The 21138-nt window shown below is 36.8% G+C and overlaps 2 protein-coding genes across 2 annotated transcripts; one reads left to right on the forward strand and one right to left on the reverse strand.

The window, feature by feature from the left end:
- The first annotated feature begins 720 nt into the window (after positions 1–720).
- LOC114727579 (receptor-like cytosolic serine/threonine-protein kinase RBK1) lies at positions 721–4331 on the forward strand. The gene is made up of 8 exons (XM_028914274.1): positions 721–972; positions 1471–2067; positions 2449–2706; positions 2795–2946; positions 3049–3128; positions 3217–3355; positions 3470–3619; positions 3707–4331. The coding sequence occupies exons 2-8, from the start codon at positions 1641–1643 to the stop codon at positions 3866–3868; spliced, it is 1368 nt and encodes a 455-aa protein (XP_028770107.1). The 5' UTR covers positions 721–972; positions 1471–1640; the 3' UTR covers positions 3869–4331.
- Positions 4332–4530: 199 nt separating this feature from the next.
- On the reverse strand, positions 4531–9468 carry LOC114727580 (AP2-like ethylene-responsive transcription factor AIL6). The gene is made up of 10 exons (XM_028914276.1): positions 9424–9468; positions 9123–9317; positions 7998–8562; positions 7594–7676; positions 6219–6227; positions 6027–6115; positions 5727–5800; positions 5593–5643; positions 5405–5481; positions 4531–5310 (listed from the first exon to the last, which is right to left on the reverse strand). The coding sequence occupies exons 2-10, from the start codon at positions 9256–9258 to the stop codon at positions 4862–4864; spliced, it is 1533 nt and encodes a 510-aa protein (XP_028770109.1). The 5' UTR covers positions 9259–9317; positions 9424–9468; the 3' UTR covers positions 4531–4861.
- Positions 9469–21138: the final 11670 nt, after the last annotated feature.

The following is a 21138-nucleotide window of genomic DNA, read 5'->3' on the forward strand; positions in this document are numbered from 1 at the left end:
TTCTGAGAAGTGAGAGTGTTTGGATAGTTGTTATCAGAAGTACTTTTTATATATACAATTACTAAAAAAAGACATAAGTTAATATGATAATTACAGAAAAAATAGATTTTATAATATATTTTAATTTGAAGAAATAAAATTGTTAATAATATGTTTTTTACCAACATAATTAATAATACATAAGATAATATAATTAATAAATAATTAATGTCTATATATATTTATAAAATATAAGATTAAATATATTTATAAAAAAATATGTTTATAAAAAATAACAAGATACATATCATATAGGCCCTCACACTCTCCCTTTTTTCTCCAAAAACAAAAAAAATTTGCTTTTTCCAAAACCATGGTTTTGACCCAAAACCATGGTTTTGGTTTTTGGAGAGGCTGTTTGGGTAACATTTTCCCCAAACCATGGTTTGGGGTGCTATCCAAACAGAGCCTAAGTAAAGGCAAACATTTTATTATCATCAGCACTAGCACATGTTCATGTTTTGGTCCCAAGGAAAATAAAATGATAATAAAGGAGTTGCAGATTGTGAAACCAAACAAACATCATCAAGACACCAAAACAATAAACAGAGAATAAATTAAATAAATGGATGAAGGAAGCGGTAAAGTTAAAAAAAGGGAAGTCAGAAACGAAGTGAGGAGGCGTTATAAATATAGCAAACTAGCAAAGCATTAGAAGAAGTTAGGGGAGGTCCTGGTTTTGGCCTTGTCCCAAGAATAACCACCGCTCGAACATAATCCTATTTTTAAAGCCTTCTCGTCCCTTATCCATTACGAGTTCTCTCATCTGACTCTCTCTGTCTGTCCGTCTGTGTCTCTCAGACCGTCACCAATTTCAGAGAAGGCATCATTCAATTATCATATTGGTGATCGGTGATCCTTCTTGAAAATTGCAGGTCTGGGCACCACTTATTTTAACTTCGCAGGAATTCAGGATCCATAGCACTGTTTAAGGTTAGCTTGTTTTCCCCTGCTGCGATCTCCTACTTTCTGAGTGACTCTGTTTTGGAATCAAAACAATAAATGGATATCGATTTCAGTTGCTCTGTATTTGTTCGCTAGGTACCTTAGATGAACATATATGTTTTATGCAGATAATGTCCAAAATAATTAATTGAGGTTGTCTTACAAAACTATAAAGAAAATTCCGAAATGCAAAATGTCAACATTGTTCATGTCTCTTCTTCCTCTGTTTCACCTGTTTCTGTTCTAGAAAATGCTCTCACTTCCTCACATGCTCAGTTGTTTATGTAGATGTCCCTTGATGAAGTTCATAGCTTGAATATCTCTTTCCTGTTTTCCCTGATGTTTCATTTGGTTTTTAATAAAAGAACCCGACTTTACATTGTCTCGTATTTCTTTGTTTGTAGTCTATATGCTATATCAATCTATAGATTTAGATTGGAATTTATTCTTAGTCACTGGTCGTTTCTCATGTTGGTTCTTTTATAGGTCATTTTAGAGTACGCTATTCAAAAGCATTGGAGGCGTTTTTGTAAGACCAAACCAGAAAATCTTCAAATGAAAAGACAAGCATTGTCATAACCTCTTCCTGTTTCGCTGATCGGAGTGGGAAGAGATTGGCTGTGTAATTAGAGAGAGAGAGGAGGCGGAGAGAGAGAATGGAGTCAAGAGGGAAAGGAGGAAGAGGAGAGGCGTGCGAGGAGGAGGAATCTCCGAGAGGCGTGCTGGAGATGATGGGGGAGGCAGATCGGGGGAGCAGCGGATGCAGCACGTGCTCGGGGGAGAAGGCAACGGGGACGGGGACGGGGGCGGGGGCGGGGGCGGAGAGGCCGCCGTCGGGGAGGGAGGGGCAGATGCCGCAGTGGAAGGGAGTGATGGACGCGTTGAGGATAAACTCAGTGAAGAGGCTGTCGGCGATACCGTTGTTCGCGTCGACGTACATGATATCTCGCAAGAGCCTCAGGAAGTTGGCGCGCATCAGAAGCGCAGAAGACGCCATAGATCTTGTTTCTTTGGCCACCAAATCCTCCTGGAAAACCTTCCATTACTCCGACCTTGCCGCTGCCACCGACGATTTCAGTCCTGGTATCACCTCCTCCTTTATTCCCCTCCCAACTCCCTGGGATATTTTTGACATCACGACTTTAACTTATTAATTTTTTATTTTAACAAATTAGTTTTTTTTTTTCCAAAACATTAATTTATTATGCAAAAAGTTACAAACTTTATAATTTTCCCACCCTGGGAAATAAGCTGCGTGTGAATTTAAGCTGATAAGGAAGATTATTATCATGCATGGAACCCTCCAGGCCGAAAAGGGAACTCGAGCTTCAATTCTGCGGAACCCTCATCACATACGAACCCAATTTTTTGGTTTAAGTGATTTTAACATGTGGTGGGTAAATATATAAAAAGAAATTGAATGCCTCAATTGTACGGAACTAAGAAGATGGTTGGTTTGGACAGAGAACTTGATCGGGAAAGGCGGGCATGCGGAGGTGTACAAAGGACGCTTACCAGACGGGCAAATTGTGGCAGTAAAGAAGCTTGTGAACGAGGAAAAAGATGACGCAGATAACACTGGTGATTTCTTGACGGAGCTTGGAATCATCGCCCACATCAGCCATCCTAATGCTTGCCAATTGATTGGCTTCGGCATCGACAAGGGCCTCTTCTTTGTCCTTCACTATGCCGCTCATGGCAGCCTTTCCTCACTTCTCTTCGGTGCTTCTCTCTTCTCTCCTCTTCACAAAACCCACTCTTTTCACAATACATATTTATGTGTATATATTCTTTGCCATCCTCGTTTCAGGTTCCAAAAAGCTGGAGTGGAATGTTAGGTTCAAGGTAGCCATTGGAATTGCAGAGGGACTGCAGTATCTCCATCATGAATGCCCAAGACGAATCATTCACAGAGACATCAAGGCTTCCAACATTTTGCTTAATGAAAACTACGAACCTGAGGTACTTCTCTGTGGTTGCGTAGATCCTAACTACATTGTATTATGATTTGTCAACTTGTTATGAACATACATACTCAGCTTTCTTTTGTGTTATGAGCTGCAGATTTCAGATTTTGGATTGGCAAAGTGGCTCCCGGAGAAGTGGGACCACCATGTCGTGTTCCCCATAGAAGGCACATTTGGGTCAGTAATAATTCCAGCTTTATTTCATTTGGCGTTTCTTTTTAAGCACGTATCAATTCCTTTTTTCTAATGCGATGCAACTACACAGGTATCTAGCTCCAGAATATTTCATGCATGGACTCGTGGATGAAAAGACCGATGTGTTCGCTTATGGGGTTTTGTTACTGGAGATCATCACAGGTCGTATGGCTGTTGATTCTGACAGTAGGCAAAGTCTTGTGATTTGGGTAAGACATGACAACTTCAAATTCAAACAAAACTACGCTTAACTGCGTAGATTAAGACGAGACTGTGGTTGATGTTAGATGGTATTGAACTTGTGTTTTGTCGGTGTGTTGAAGGCAAGGACTCTACTGGATGCGAAAAACATGAAGGAATTAGCAGACCCTAGATTAGAAGATGATTACGATCCTATAGAAATGGAGCGTGCCATGGTTACTGCTTCCATGTGCGTACACCACTCAGCCGCCAAGCGTCCCCTCATGAATCGGGTAATTAAAACAAAGTTTATAAGCTTTTGTGTTTCACCACAGCCAAAACAACGCGAAAAGCTGACATGAAGGTTTGGAAAATTACAGGTAGTGCAGATGCTGAAGGGGGAGGAAGGACCCATTGAAGTAAAGCCACAAAAATCCTTGGCCCCAAGATCCCTCATGTTGGATGCCTGTGATCTTGAAGATTATACTTGCTCCAATTACTTGAATGATCTCAATCGTCACAGGCAACTAATCATGGAGTGATATATCCATTGACGCTTCTTGTTTTTGAGCTCATAATTTACTGCCCCACGGAGGCTTAAGCTGTACAATTTCCCTTTCTGGTCAGTGCAAAGTCACACAAGCTTGTATCTTTCTCAAAACTCGCAAAGTTGAGCAGTTGCCAAGTCTGGCAAAACTGAAGTCTGTAGACGCAGCAACAAACTAGGGTGACGCTTCAGCTCGAATAGTTGTTCCACAGGTAGAGTCTTCAGATTTGCGATATCACAGTTGTTCAACTTTTGAAAAGCATCAGATCGAAGGACCGGTCCCCCACCTCCTGTAATATTGTTATAGTTTGCTTCATGTATTAGGCTCAGGCCTCTCCTTTTACCCACCAAGATGAAGCAGTATAGCGGACTGCATTGAGGCCCTCTCAGGCCGAAATGCATTGTATAAATCTTTACATAAACAAGCATTTCTTCCTTTTTTCAATTTTTCTTTTTAACTCAGCAGTGCTATTTCAGACGTTTTCTACCTCTTGCCATCTTTTATACCCCGGCCTAAATCATCTGAGAAAGCTTTGCACAAGGGACAATTAAGGCCAAGGCTCAATCCAGACTTAATCGAAGCTCGCAATGGACTAGGCCCATATAATATCCGTGTTAAGAGGGGATGTTGTTTCATAGAATTGGATCTGCATGTTAAGCAAATGTTATGTAAATATATAAAAATATTATAAGGAGATCATACCACAAGCATCAGCGAGTTAAGCATTCATGAGTACTTGTGCAACACTACAACTCAATTTTTCCCATCTTGGAGAAGTTACTTTACATAATCCAGCTTCCTACAGTAACTAAAACTCCTAGCCTTTTCAGGGGAAACACAAAAACCTCCTAACCTTTCTTTCTTCCAAGTAAAAAGATGAATTAGAGGGGGTCAGCTGAATTGTGCGAGAGACTATTATAGCTTTTGCTTTGTTAACAGAAAGCAGAAAATTAGCTGGAGATAAGATGACCACTCCTTGATAACAAGTCAGTATGACTGATGAGGAGGCCATATAAAGAACTCAGAAGGTGCAGGCAGGGCAGTAGGATAAGGAGTTACAGAAGGATTAGATACAGCAGATTCTGCAGCCCCGGCGTCAGAAGGGTGAAAATCGTTCAAGAGGTTGTGGTGATAGTATGCAGTAGCAGGATAAAATGGGATTGCACTAGGGACAGAGGAAACTGCCTGGATTGGTGAGAAGTTGATGCTGTTACTCATGTTGGTGCATTGGATTTGCTGGCTATTATTGTTCAGAGTCGCTTTCTGCTCGGATTCGAGCGAAAGCTTCAAGCGTTTCGCTGCCCCGCCAATGGGAAGAGAACTATTCATGATGGCCTCAACGTCATATCTACTCATCTCAAAGTTGGTCACAGCATTTGCACCCCTAAACTTTATGGCTGCAATATCATATGCCTCTGCCGCTTCCTCTTCAGTGGCTGTCATCAATGCGTAACAGATGATTAGGAACAGAACATCACACTCTAAACATTACTTTGTTGTTATAGCAGACAGCAGAAGCTGAAACTTTACCAAATGTTCCAAGGTACAGATCCTTGTTCCCTGCAACACGGCCAATCCTAGCTTGCCATCTACCTTGTTGGTGATGCCTACAGGATCAAAGGATGCCCCGTGTTAGTTTCAAAGGGGATACTAAACTCAATAGCAGAAACTGGGAAGCAACAGTAATTAATTGGATTGTTCATGTTTAAAATTCAAACCTCGTCACGCCCCTGTATATAGACGCTCCCCTAGAAAACCCGCTACTTTTTCTGCAAGAAAGTGAAACAGCAATTTTAACTCTCTGCACTAAAGGGCAAGTTTCTAATAGTTTAATAGGTTAACCCAGGCGAACCTTCGCAGTGAGGCAATAAACTCTTGCTTTGTTACATGCTTCATCTCCTCCATCTCCTTTGCATAACTGGAAACCTGGAAATATAGAGGCGAATTAGCTAAGCTATGCAAAATAAAAGCTTTCATTGTATAGAAGTAAAACTTATGACACACTAAAATGAACAATATGATACACATAGTTAGGCCAACGTATGAATCTAAAATTAGTTCGAAGAAATCTGTCATTATTGTAGATCTACGTAGGATTTCATGCACTCGCGTAGCTATCATAAGTCAGAACAGAATATTGGGAGATTCATACAGGGAAGTTGGTGGTAGCAGTGGGGCCCCAGTACTTTAGAGCTGCCAAATCATAAGCTCTCGCGGCCTTGTCTTCTTTGTCATATCCACCTGAATCACACCCAAAAAAAAAAAACAAATTAGAAAAAAAATTCGTAACAGAAATAGATTTAAAAGCAGTGTGGAATCAAAATGACTGCCAAACATTTCTTACCCAAATACACTGTAGGAAGAGTCAAAAAGACGAGTGACAGCAGGAAATGCACCGAGCCACGTTACATGAAAAAGGAAAAGCCAAAGAATATTTGATATGAGATGAAGGAATGGTCAAAATTTTCTGCCAAAAATTTACTTTATGCAATCTAAAAACACAAATGGCTAAAAAGAAAAGTCATATGCATGCAAACGCAAAAATGGTGCATGCGCAGAAGTAACTTTCTTTTCCCTTCCTTTCTTTTCTTTTCCTTTCTCTCTATTTTCCACCTTTTTTAGCTACAGAAAGCGTAAACCACTGTACAAGTCGAGACCAGTGTACTTCACGCTCTCTTCTTAACGCAACAAGACAAATTAATAATTCCTCTACCCAACTGCACTAATTTCCCATTCAATTCGCATCCGAAAGGGCAAAAAAAAAAAAATCCATTAAATTCAACAACACTAATTAATTAACTCCCAATAATTGATCCCACCTTTCGGATTTCGGAGGCGAGGCTTGACTTATTTTCAAGACATTAAAGTAACAACATTAAAAATTACAAACAATAAACAATTAAGATCATCTTACTTGATCACATAGTCAAAGACATGCCACGTCCGCATAAAATCGGCAGAAAAAAAGAACCGCCGAATTGCCAACACACATAACGCTTCATTTATTTATTTCCAATAAGAAAAGGGAGGGATTTTCCAATACTTTTAAAATGTCGTTAGCCAGTGGCAAACAAGATCTAAGAAATCCCGTGAGCATGTCGCAGAATCAATAGGACACTAATCAGAAGGGAGAGGACAGAGAGCCCACTTTGAAACAAGTTTTCACTCAACAGTGAACACACCATCCCTTGTTGTAAGTACACTATTCAATATTGGGTGGCGTGGTCAAACCCAGCCTTTAACTGGCCAATGAGAAAGCAAAAGCAAAAGTTAAAGCTCAACTCAGCAGAAATATCTATTACCCAAACAGTGTTTTAACTCTAACGTGCCTGTACGGCTGATGTGAGAGAGAGAGAGAGAGATTAGTGTTCAAAGCCGGAGAACGCCAACCCACATATAGGCAAAATGGCGGCACATCGGATCAAATCAATCGCTTGAATGAAAATATTTGCAGGACAGCGAAATAAGTAGTACCATCACTCTAGTACGTGTATATACCATCAGTGTCAATCATAAAAGACTGATGAGAAAGAAACCCAGGTGTCCTACTATTACATATTCTCAATCCCCGACCCATTTTCATTTAATATACCCTTTCACTTCAATGCATGCAAAGTCCTCTTCTTTTCAGTGGGTCTCAGCGCCCCTCGTTCTAACTTTTTTTAATTTCCTCTCGACCCATTTTATTATCAGAGAGAGGAGAGAGAGAGAGATTGCACCTTGACGCCCTTTCCTGGCCTGACCCTCTCTTCGACAGCTGTTATCCCAGAGATGCGCTTCATATCTACCCGTCCATCGGTGTCTGAATCCACACAGAAAGAAAATAAATTTTGTAAAGACATATGTGATAGCAGTCTCCATTTATGACTTTTGCCTGCTTTTAAAGTGTGTATACCGTAATCTAAGTAATGAGATGCTACAAAACAAATGAGAGTGAAATCAGAAAAACCAACTTGCGAGAACCACTTATTCCCCAACACGCCAAAAGGCCTTTTTGCGGGAAAAGTGAAGGTCTCACAAGCAAAAACAAGGAATGAATGAAAGAATGACCGATACTTAACAACAAAAAGAACGGAAATTTACCAGAAAAATGCAGAAATCTTGAAATGGAATAGTACTATACCTGGTGACTCCTCTGTAAATCGAAGTTCTTTGGCCGAAAGTATCGGCCATCTTCTTGGAGCTATCGGAGTCCGGGACAATGGCTTTCTGATCGGCACACTGGGGGGTGACGCCGAGGGATAAAGTTCCCGTGGTGCCACTTGAGAAGGCCAGCTCATTCCCGGACGACTCAATCGAGTGAGCCGGGAACTCGCCACCGGCGGCCTGAGTTTTGCCGATGGAGGTCGAGTCATCCACTTCGGAGCCCGAGTTGGTTGAGAAAGCTTGGAACCCAGCGATGGCTTTCAGATCCTGCTGGTCGCCGAAGTAAGCCGAGCCCTGGTCGTATATATGGGTCAGGGTCGACGAATCCTGAGTATCCGTTTGGCTGTCAGAGTAACGCATAATAGACGACGAAGAATCACCCAGAAAATCCTCGAGTTTTGGCACTGGCTGGCCCTGATCCTGGGGTTCCATGAAACCTGGGGCAAATGATGATTCCACCATATTGTGTGCAGCTTCATTTTCTTTATTCTCGCTAAGCTCTCCTTGGGTGTAGAGAACCTGGGGCTTGGGGTTTGCCCATCCTGCAAACATTGGAAAGACAAAGCTTTTAGAACCAGTTTCTGAAGAACAAAGATGATATATTATGAACTCAGCTCATTAAGTGTGATTTGCAAGAAAATGGAGTGGCGATGAGTTAGTTTAGTTCGATTTCGATAACTGGATTCATCCATCCCTATTCGGGACCAGAGATGAAGCATTATTCCATCACCCAACTGCACCAACTGCGACCTCTGGTTCAGAGTAGTCAGCCACGATTGAGCTCATCATTAGAACTTTGGAAAACGGGACAAACAAATACAAGGAATGAGATTTTTTCTATTTCCGAGTAGAAATCGCAGTTCTCTGCTCAAAAACAAACAGAAGAATAGAAACCAGAAAGTCACAGAGATTTCTCTTACGTGAGTCAAAGAGATTTGCGTTCATTACTTCTCCCAGCGAGAGAGAAAAAAATACTGAACCCAAGAAAACTAAAACCATCGCGCACTCACAGTCACAGAGAGGCGCGCAACCAATAATCGACGAAGCTAGAACTGAATGCCAGTAATATATAAATATCAGAGTCGTTTGCAAATGGCGTTACCGTTGGTATAGAAGTTATCGACCAAGTAGTGAGGAGCAGCAGAAGCACCATCGTATTGAAGATACTGCGAGTTGGTAGACCTCAGCATTTCCATGGGCGACAACGAAAACGATAGCCAGTTAGTAGCCCGAGCCATTGTCTGCTTTGAACTCTTTCACTGAACCTCTCAGCGACGACGACCTCGCAGTTCTCAACCTGAACAGCACACACAGATCGCCCCGTTTAAAATAAGCAGATAACTCTCAGGAAAAGACAGATAAGCTATAATCTGTACACAATAAAAGCTCGAAACTGAAATCACCTGCAGACTTGAGCGTTACCAAAAGCCAGTCAACAGTAAAAAAAAACGAGTAAACAGAACAGTATTTCTGCGGCTGCCAGGGAGGAGGCTAGCTAGGAACCAGGACAGTTTCTGGTGCCGTAGGGATTAAAGGAAGGGGGCTAGTACACATTTAGCGGGCAGAGTAAATTTATATGGAAGAAAAGTTTCCAGAAGCAAGATGCATGCAGTCTGAGATGAGAGTTATCATCAATGTACTATGAATATGATCGTTGACAGTCACGGAGAGAGAAGGATGAGAGAATCTAGGGGAAGAGAAGACGAAGGAAAGTGCAAACTTAGAGAGAGAGAGAAGGGGGAGCAGGTGTTGAGTTATAATGGGAGAGGAGAGCGGTTTCAGGTGCCAACCGGCGTAAAACCAGAGCGATGAGTTTTGGTCAAGAAAGAGGAACACACGGAGACCAATATGGGAAAATAAAATTCAGATTGAAATTAAAAATACATAAATGTTTTTTTTAAAAAAAAAATGGATAGAAGCGACTTTTGGGTCTGGGGGGAAGAAAAATTGTGTGAAACAGGGTCGCGAAAGATCCGGGCTGGCGGAAAATTGAAGAATTTGTTAGGGCTCGTTCCTCTTGTAGGGAAATTTACCGACGTGCCCTCGCTGCTCTCTGGATTTAAATACTGTGTAATATAATAATATTATTATTTTGCAGTTTTTCACACACCTGGCTTACATGCACATTTCTTTCGTTACGGTCCGCATCGGTGGGGTCCGGCTTGAAGGGATCCGCTGATCCAATTTGTCCCACCCTGAACCCCCACTATGAATCCAAACTAGGAGTAAGATTGGATTTTTATAATTATAAAATCATAAATTTAAAACTAATGTCTTACGAATTGAAATTTTAGGTCAAATGTTTGATGTCTCTAGCTTGGGATGATGCATCAGTTTTTTAATTTGCATTTCCGTTTATAATTTCATTTTTAATAGAATTTCTTTTCAAAAAATCATATGTCAAATTTTTGTCTATTCGTTTATTGTTTTTAAAACAATAGTAGACTTACCATTTTCAACGAAACACGATAAAAAAGTTATTGGGGAGAGTAATCAACTATATAAAAATTGTCACTGATATTCTGATTAGCTTGGAATAATAAACTGCACAGCAGCAGAAATTGGGGGCTATTGTCCGCATTTTACCATTTACCCCTTCTTTTCAAGTGAGTGTTGCTTATCTGGCGGCTATTTTGTATGGACAATATTTGCGTGAATGCTTTGATAATATAAGAAATTAAATGGGAATTTTCAAGTTGCACGGGCCTTAAAACAGATCACGTTATTTATGATCGTAGATAAAATGACTTCCTGTATACTACTATGCTGGTCCTAAATAAGTGTACAAGTCTTATATTTAGATTGAAGAGTATCTCGGATCCTTAATACTCTATAAAAATCAAAAAACTAAGTTAGAAAAATTAAAAAAAATTATTAAATTAGTTATTTGTTACTAATGTATGTTAGTCTTCTAAACTATTTTTTTAACAATGAGCATTAGAACAACCATTTTGTATGGACCTCTTACAATCAATAAGAATATTTTGGATAAAAAATAGGAGACAAAATATGCTGATATTTTACATTTAAAACCAAATCTAATTTTTAACTGACTTCTATATTAAGAAGTAAAAGTGGTGTTTTATATATTGTATATAGATAGTTGTTCAGTTGTTTTTAATAAAAAAAATCACCTAGTACCTTATTAGTTGCATATTTTTGTTTTGAATGTTGACATCGTGCACGCTTTTTTTTAAAAAAAATTGCCCTCGTTTGCATGATGTGGTCAGAACTCAGAAGTTCAAGCAAATTGTTGGCTTATTTTGAAAATTAACTTGAATTGTAGATACTATTCACACCACATAAAATAATTGCTGGTTTTTTCTATAATTATTAGTTTTTCCCATAAGAACTGATCGGGGTAAATTAAAACTTAATTAGCCGTCCTTAACTTAATTAGAGGTAATTCTTTCAACATATTTTTATTTTAAACTCACGATAGTCAGACGACGCTCAATTTTATTGAAGGGGAATTAAATACCTTCCTTTCAAACCAATTACTGCTGATTAAATTATTACAGTAGTTCCTTTTTTTTTTTAATCTTCTGAAACAAAAATATCCTCACCACAAGCACTCGAAACGGTAAACTCTTATCAGTTTTAAATTTCCATTTAGTATTAAACAGGTGCCTGAAATTTCGCTGATTTTTTTTTTTTTATGTGTGATGGTATGTATGTGCTCACTTTTTTTGAATGACAATTTTGGCTTTATATAAAGAAAAAGATAGTACTCTTTTTGAAGCGACCAACAATCAATTTAATCGCTGAATCAATGAACAAACAATTTGAATATAATCCACGGATGCCTTCAAGTACTACTAGTAGTAGCAATAATAATAGTAATAAAAAAAACCATATAATTCGGTACTAATCACCAATCAGCTGAGAGTTGACCAAGTAAGTCACGAGATCAGTCAAGTGTTCATGAACACAAATAATTAATTATAGGTAATTTCGAATCCATTTTAGTTTGTAATGAACACCCTTTAAAGGTTAAGATTTTACGTAAACGAACACCTAGTCATATATAAGTCTTCGCTCCCACTAGTTCCAATACGTGGTACTTTTCTAGTCCACAATATAAATTTTTTTATTTTAATTTCATTTAAAAATGTAAGTCAATCTTTATAATAATAAGATCAATTAATATTTCTTCTTCTATTTTAATTTGTTCTCTCATACAAATAAAATTTGCAGACAATTAATTCATAATATTTTATGCAGTAAACACGAAACGGGGCATGTTTGAAAACTATTCAAATTCTTTTTCACATTAAATGTCCTGATTGTCCTTTATTTAATATTTTTATCCGTATGGTGAAACAAAATTTATATTGTGAATATGTAAAAATTTCATGTAAGTTGAAATAAAATTTTTTTTATATACTTATCTGGTATTAAATTATATTAAAAAATTACTTATAAGCTGTTTTAAATGATCATAATACTGGAGGAGTATATATGAAAATGTGCTTCTTAAATTCTATTTATGAGCAACTTATTGTTGGTCACAATAATAATTAAAAGATAAAATGATGCATTCATGTTTTAAGAAAATTTAATAGTGAGTTATAAATGGGACGAAAAAACTCTCTCTCTCTCTTATACTAAATGCTCGTATGGAGTATTCGAGGTGTAATGCGTGTGTATATCATATACCACTCTTTCATTTATTGTTGGTTAAAGAGGATTCGAGGTGTATGTACCACTCTTTCATTTATTGTTGGTCAAATTATGTTTTATTGGAACTGAGTTTCACACTAATAATGTTTTTGTCAATTAGTTTCTTATCACTAATGGCTGATTTAACTGGGCATTTGATTGAGAATATTAATTTTAATGAAAGATAAAATTGGAAAATTATAATTCTTTATAATTTTTTATTTTATTTAAAAGGCAGTTATTTTAAAATAAAACACTATACAAGGCCATACTTTATTTATCCATGAAAAAATTGAATGGAAGGTAAGCACGTTGCTGGAGGTGAGGTGTTTAAGATATGCTTATGAACTATTACGTTTAATCCTTAATATAAAAGCTTATTTGACTTTTATTTTAGTTCTAAATATAAGATATCAATATACTTTATCTCTCGTATTTATTCATTTTTTTTCAAAGTAGTCATTGTAATAATAATAGTTCTAACCAATACATCTGATTACTAAGAATATTTTATGAACGATAATCTTTATTTATTACAAATAATTAATTTAACTGATTTTTTAATTTAACCAAATTAATCAATTAATTTTTATATTAAGAACTGAAAGTTGTATAAAACAAATAAGATTTTGAATAAAAATAAAAAATACATTTAGTAATCGGGTGACAAATTAACTTTGTTAATTCTTAGTTAAGAGTTTTTTTTTTTTTCCGGCCAATCTTTCTTAATTAAGAGTTAAGAAAAGGATTATAGAAGTGTGAGGCCCCATCTTGTGTTGGGGTGTGTGTAGAGCAGGGGAGCGGGAAAAGGGGAAGCCATAAGACAGGCGCGGCGTGGGGTGGCCTATGTGGTGCTTTTTAGGTTGAAATTATTTTTTTAATTTAAAAACGTAACCAAGATCCCCCCCCCCCAAAAAAAAACCTTTTTTAAAATTCTGGCAAAAAATTACTGGTATGCAAACATGTTGAAAAAGTTTAGCTTTATATAGCATGGTGATGTTAAGTTATATTGATTTAAAACATTTTACATGATTGTGAAAATGGCAAGTACCGAGTGTCATTACTTTCTAGTACTAAAAAATGTATTTAAATTCTTACTTATGTATAAAGAAATATTGAAATAATTCAAAATTACATGAAACCCACGGATCATCGTTAATTATTTTTCCTCCTACTACATTTTTATATTTTATCCGCGTTGGTATTAATTCAACCGCTTGATATAAATAATGCGACTTCATGAATTATAATTATAATTAATTTAGGTAATTTAATAGTTAAGTTTTAAAAGTGGAGAATGAGGGAAACACTAGCGGGGGGAAGGGTGGCGATGAATACGCATTATCCTCTGCGATTGGTTCTACCTCTACACCTACACGCTCTTCCCTTCCAACTATCCCTATCCCTATTCTCTTTCTCTACATATAAATAGACACTTTTAGATATTTGTTTTTTAAATATATTTGTTTTTTTAAATATATCTTCTTTTCACAAGAAAAATAGATATTTGTTTGTAACCTCAGTGATAAAGTTTTTAATTTTAATTGAGTATTAATTGTTCATTGTTATCAAGTTTAGTGTGACCATCGAAGTCCTAGCCAACCGCATGATTCTTATTAGTTATTAGTCCCTCTATCTTCTTCTATTTTATTAATAGCCTTGTAATCTTCATAGTAATTAGTAGAAAATCTTAAAAAAAAAAAAAAAAGAAAGAAACCAAAGAGACAACACTTGGTTTGACAACACTTCATTGCATGTAGGTAGCCGCCTAAATACAGTAGTAATTGTTTATGATTAACATAAAATCGGATTCAAAGTATCCTTGCCTGTCCATTGGAATCTTTCTGATAAACTGAAGATAATAAATTAATGGCAACACATCACTTCATGAAACACTCACCCATATACAGGGGAGAAATAACGGGATATGAACTCGTTTTATTGATTTATGAACTTGACAATTTTTAATTTCCCCATGTATTTTATAATTAACAGTAATAAATGTGGTATTCTTCACATTCCCCCCGCATTAATTAACAACAAACCTATCTTTAAGTGTGAACAGTATTCATAAGGTCAAATTATGATCTTAAGTCATAACTACTAAGTACATTTTGTTAATGCTACCCCCGCATAAAATTTGAAAAATAAAATGCCGGGACTTTGTGATTAAGATAACACCAAAGTGATAATTAATCTTTTGGTTCCTATAATTTCACTTTCTTTGTAATTTAGTCCTTACATTTTGACTTAGTGCAACCCAGTTCCTATAGTTTTGATTTGGTTGCAACTCAATCTCTAAAGCTTGGCTCGCTGCAACTTAGCTGATATATTTTTAACCATTTTATAATTTAGTCCCTTTTTTTATTAAATATGTAATTTTATTTTTCCAAAGCACAAGGACAAATTTATAAAATGGGTAAAAGCACAAGGATTGAATTACATCAAGTGAAACTTCAATGATAGAGTTATAATTGAGTCAAAACTATATGAATTAAGTTGCACCGCTATCGAGTCAACGTGTATGGATTAAGTTACAAACGAGCCAAAACTATAAAGACAAAAAAAAATCAATTTTCCTATAGTGTTTATTAGGGATTTTTTGTTTAAATAACTGTCCTTTCTTTCATTTATTTCGTAGATAACCAAAGTTTTTCTGATGGCCATATAAAAAAGACCTCGATCGTTCCTTTTCAAATACTTCAGTGGAAGCTGAGATTTAAAAAATTTACATTGATATATGCAAGCAAAAAGTCACAGTGAATTGAATTATTTATGGGTGATGATTATTGTGATTCATTTCTCATACTTTGTTCAACATGGAAAAAATATACAGATGTATGAACTGACTGACGTTATAGAGGTGAAGTTAAAACACATGGCTTAGAGCTAAACTGGTTAGCGGCGGACTCAGAGTGGGAAAACTCCAAAAATTCCAAAGCCTCACGTTGTTGAAACCACACCACTATGTTATATTCTATTGATGAGATCTGCACACGTACAACTCTAGATTCCTTTCCTTAAGAAGCAAGTAAATGAGCCGATTTTGCTTACTTTTGTTTACAATTACAATTATACTACACCCAATACTAATTATAAGATCTTGTTACAGATTACAAATAAAGTCTTATAAATAAGACGAAAAATAGTATATACAAAGATTATCGCTGTAAATCTATACAACCACTCTTTATGGAGGAAAAAGAGAACTGTCTTCAGGCCGCGCCCACAACGACTCGAAGAACATGAAAACTTCATGAAACCAAGTCATCTCTGATCTTTATTAAGATCGAGCATGAATCTAAAAGAAGATCATATGTCAAGAGAAATTAGTCAGTCTTTTAAATACCTCATTTTTGAAGCTTCTCAGTGTCAGATGGCTGTTGTAAATTGATAAATCTACCACATCATATTAATTGCCCCACAAATCGTGATGCCAGCATCAGCATGCAGAAAATAGCGTAACATTAGCATGTACTACTATATGTCAACAATTATGAAACATCAACAATAATCAACACTGTGATTTATTTCTCCTACTCTAATAACCTGTACTGATTACTGTGCACTATTTTTTAATACTATTTCCTGTGTTTAATATAATGATTAATTGATTCATTTAAGCAGATTAAACAAATTAGTTAAATTATTTATTCGAAATAAATGAATATTGTCTTTCGTAAAATACTTTTACTATTTAAATATATTAACTAAAATTACAATTTAATGAAACCTTTAATATATGTAACTATTAACTACTAAAAAAACTACCTTAAAAAAATAAATAAATATAAAAGGTAAAATAAATTACAATATTATACTTAAAATCAAATTAAATATCAAATCAGAATATGTGCTTATATTCAACGAACAGGGGATAAGAGAGGACTGGGATTTGTGCTGTTGATGTGCAGGGCAAGAAAGCAGTGTATACAGAGACACACGTATAGGCGATATACTAGCAGGGCATAAATATACACGTAGAGCTACGTCATTTGATGATCCTTCGGTGGGATTGCAATACTTGGACCTTTCTCCATCAAACCGGGTCCCCCTTTTCCATTTTTCCTTTAAAAAAATAACATTAACTAGTATATTTATTTACGATGATGATGTCATATGATAATTCATAATTATTGTGATATGGCTGTGCAGGGAATCATGTATACATATGGATGGGCCCCAGTTGATTCTGCATCAGACGTGGCTTTGTGATCATAACGTAGCCTGTTGCCGCATTTACATATATCCACGTTCGTGCTAGGGGTGAGCAAATAGCCCATAACCCGCTAGCCCGCCTATAACCCAATAATTTTTTGCCCATTAAAGCCCGCCCAATTAGCCCAAATAGAAGATAATAAACGGGCTGACTTAAATGGGCGGGGTAGCCCATTAAACGGGACGGGCTATGGGTAAGGCTTCGGGCTGCCCATACCCGCCCATTTAAGTTTTATTTTTTTAAAAAAATTTTTATTCTTTAGAGTTTAGACCTAGCTTCAGCCTTCAGCTGCCTTTCATTTCGATTTCACAAGCTTTCATTATCCGCTTCTTTCCATTCCAGTTTCCACTCCAGTTCGGCACTTCCACTCTTTCGAGTTTCGACTGAAGTACTGAACAACAGTGAACATTGAACAACTCTCTTAGCGTCACTACGTCTCTGCCGCCTTCAATCTGTGTCTGCGTCTGAGCTCCTCTGCGATTCGACTTCAAGCCAGCTACCCAGTTTGCTTCTAGCTCCAGCGGTCTGTGAACTGTAATCAATTCGTCTGTGAGGGAGTGAGGCCGTGACTTTGCATCTTCGTCTGCGACATTGGAGCTCCAATGAATCAGTAATCATCTGCGAGCCTGTGACGCTGGGTTGCTGCATCTTCATCTTCGACATTGGAGCTCCAGTACTGCGTCTTGCCATCTTCGAGTTCGAGTTCAACTTCTCGCCTCTCAGCAGCTTCTCGTGGTGGACTGGTGGCGGCATCCCTCGATTTGTTGAAGATTGAAGCAAAGGTCGCTATCGCTGGTGCCTGGTAGCTCATTGTTCGGTAAATTTTTGTTGTCTCTCTGTTCGGCTGTTCCAAATAATGACTATTGGGTTTGAATCATCTTGGTCGAGATGAATTTGGGGCTTCCGGGTAAAGGAAATTATTGAAGCAAATAATTTAGATCATGATATGCACTCTTCATACGTCTCAATAATAAAGCAAATAAGCAATAATATCTCACCCCAAAAAAGAAAATAATTCAAAGACCAGATAAAATTTCAGCGCAAACACAGTCGACTTTTTTAACAGAGATGTACAATGTGCAAACGCTGAAGAGTCCCTCCACATATATTAAGTTCGTCAATTAAAAAATTTAAATGTTGGGATCTATTATTCTGTTTATGACTTACTTATATATAACTATATTTCTCATTATTACATAAGATTACACTATGCTGAAAAAATTGTAAAAAACAAAGTAAAAAAATAAATGGGTTACCCATAACCCGGTCAGCCCAAACGGGCTACCCCGCAACCCATTTAATACGGGCTAAAATGGGTTACTACCGGGTTATGGGCTAGCCCATGCCCGTTTATTCATAAATGGGCGGGCTATGGGCTAACCCTTGGGCTAGCCCAGCCCGCCCATTGCTCAGCCCTAGTTCGTGCCTTTCCCTTCCATCTCCGCCCTCTCTTTACATTTCCATTTCAACGCTTTCTTCCTCAACCACATTATCGTACCTAGTTAGCGTCCTTTAACATAGAAGTCGTACTGGGAAGTCCGAGGGAGTGAAGCTAATAACTAGAATAATAAACTCATAATTCATTGATAAAACATGAAGTCAAACCTTTGGATTTGTCAGGAATCGCGTTTGCAAAAGTAAATTTTATACTAATTGATTGTCGAAGACTAAAGTTTGTAAAAATTAATTACTATAATATGATTTATATTGAGTCAAACCTCAACATTGCACTGTGGAAGAAGTTGGCGCATCTAGCTATATGAGAGAATGGCAATAATTAAAAAAAAAAAACGCAAATCTGTGACGATTCTGTGGAAATGACGAGACAAATGACTTTGGTTTGGTGTGGTTAATTTATGCATGGCTTCCAAAAGCCCCTCTTCCTCCCATGTGACGCCACACGTGGTCTCCCACAGACAAAAAGAATGTGCAACCTGCTCCTAACTAATTTATATTATTCTGCCAACCTCATCCCATTATTTAAAATACCCCCAGAATTTTATTTTATTTTATATACAAATTCTTCAAACTGTTCAAAGCCCTGCTATAACTATTAAATATCTACACTAGCTCCACGTCTCCATCTTGCTGGCACACAATCTCAACCAAATCGAGCATCTAAATTTCCCCTATTTGTCATAATTAATTAAAATCGATCACAAGTGGGAGTGTTTTGTTTGTTTTTTCAAGGCACACGTGGCAGAATTGATGATGATGATTAAAATTATTGGACGGTGATGATGACGGAGGGAGTGAGATTCGGGGGACGGGAGGAAGGGCAGGGAATCATGATTGCTGGCGTTTGTGTGTAAAGCGAGCAAACTGGTGCTTTTGACCATTGACCGGGAGGCACGTGCACCGCATCCTCTTTTCGTTCAAATTGCAGAGACGATGATTTCGGCGACGCACGTGCACTCCCTCCTCCCCCGACATGTTTTAACATAATGATCCTCTCGATGTTCTATCTCCTTTATTTTATCCAACTCCCCTATCTTCTGCCCCCTCTTTCTTTTTTTTTTTTAATTCTCCTCTCAGTGAATCCTTTGCCTTATGCTACTATTTTTCCCAGCTTTTCAGATATTAAAATTTTTAGAAATTTTATCTTCAATCCCCACAAATCTTATGACTTACCATTTCCGTACTTATTACTCTTCTGGTGTTTAATATAAAATCTAATTATTGAGTTAACTTTGATTTTAAATATAAGATCTCTTTCTTATATTTATCAATTTTCTCTAAATTACTTCTATGGATACTCCCTCAACTATAATCAAGTAGAAGAAAAAAGATGGGGTATTAAGAAAAATGATTATGGTATTTTAAAAAAAACGTGTCACATTTCTGATAATTAACTAATTTACCTAACTTCCTTAATCTAATCAAATTAATTAAATGGGTCTTATATTAAAGATTGTGGGAGTATAAATTATTTTTAACCAAGTATAAATCACTTAAACGATTATTAATGAATTTTACTCCAGGAAAAAAATAAAAAAAGTAAAAAAAATGTATAATGTAATCTTTTAATTCAAATTTTTTAATAAAAATAAGCTTAAATTTTTTTATTAATTTAACTGGATTGGTTTGCTCCTTGCTATTTGGCCTCTGTAATAAAATAATCCTATGCTTCTAGTCTAGTTTCATCCCGAACCCTGTACTAATATAAAAGCATTGGGAGATATGTAATGATATTCAGAAGACGACAAAATAAGGAAAAATAATTGAAATTGATCACATTGAATGAAATAATAGTAGTTAATTAAGAAGGAAATGAACAAGATTTAGGTTATTCGTGTGAGGGGTCCCCCACTCAGCACGTGACGTTCGGGAACTATAATGTGAATCCAATGCTTTTTTACCACCGTGAGTGAAAAAAGGTGTGGTGAGTTAGGTACGATCACAGAGTTGAAATTTGATTATAATATTGACACCGTCATTAGCGTGGCTTTCATTAACAAATTATTAATATTTTCCAATACTTATCATCAACAGTGAACAAAAACATGTGAAAATTTATTTTTGAGGATGTGAGATTACATTTCTGTTTCACAAACTGACGGAGTGATCAAAGTTTGCTTGGGCCTGGGTTTCTTCATAAAGCCAAGCCCAGGCCCAGGAAGGTTAAATCATCGGACCATCTTAAATAAATCCTAAATTTCCAATCTGTGTGTCGCGTAAAGCTTGAGGCTCCCAGAGGAAAAGGAAAAAAAAAATCGTACTGTGGACAACCATGAGCGTATGGATATTTGAATTTTTTTCAATCGAATCCATTTTTTTATACATAAAAGTTTAGGTGAATTAGATTTTAGAAATTCATCAGGGCCATGCATCCAAGCTCGAAAAAATACTCATAAAATTTGGTTGGGCCTGGACTTGTTCATTGAGCTAAGCAGAAGCAAAGCTATGTGATAGTGAAATAGCGACTGGATCTGGATCCAGGCAAACGAACTCGTATGCTTGGGAACGAGTCTCATTTTCTTTGAAGAGTGAGCCCAACTTAGAATTGAGCATTGCAATTTCTTAATCTCCTTGAACTATTTTATTAAATATTTTTTTATTATTGCTTCAAATTATCATGGTTAAAATTTAAACAATTTAATCCAATTTTATTATTTTTTTAAAGAAAAAGAAGTAGAATAACTCGTTAAGAATCAGAAAAGTATTCACTTGTCTAACGCTTTAGCATCACATTTGCTGCAACACCTTTTTTTCCCCTCCCTCTTTTGCCACCTTCTCG

This window comes from Neltuma alba, unplaced genomic scaffold, assembly GCF_004799145.2.
Source record: "Neltuma alba isolate B1F8T4 unplaced genomic scaffold, ASM479914v2 tig00012491_pilon, whole genome shotgun sequence".
Classification (NCBI taxonomy): domain Eukaryota; kingdom Viridiplantae; phylum Streptophyta; class Magnoliopsida; order Fabales; family Fabaceae; genus Neltuma; species Neltuma alba.

Excerpts from the sequence above, each read along its gene's own strand:
- LOC114727579 (XM_028914274.1), top strand. The coding sequence starts at position 1,641 with ATGGAGTCAAGAGGGAAAGGAGGAAGAGGAGAGGCGTGCGAGGAGGAG. Across the intron at positions 2,947-3,048 it reads ATGAAAACTACGAACCTGAG|ATTTCAGATTTTGGATTGGC; the intron begins GTACTTCTCTGT and ends TATGAGCTGCAG. Across the intron at positions 3,129-3,216 it reads CCCATAGAAGGCACATTTGG|GTATCTAGCTCCAGAATATT; the intron begins GTCAGTAATAAT and ends GCAACTACACAG.
- LOC114727580 (XM_028914276.1), bottom strand. The coding sequence starts at position 9,258 with ATGGCTCGGGCTACTAACTGGCTATCGTTTTCGTTGTCGCCCATGGAA. Across the intron at positions 5,801-6,026 it reads CTGCTACCACCAACTTCCCT|GTTTCCAGTTATGCAAAGGA; the intron begins GTATGAATCTCC and ends CTATATTTCCAG. Across the intron at positions 5,311-5,404 it reads TCTGTACCTTGGAACATTTG|CCACTGAAGAGGAAGCGGCA; the intron begins GTAAAGTTTCAG and ends CATTGATGACAG.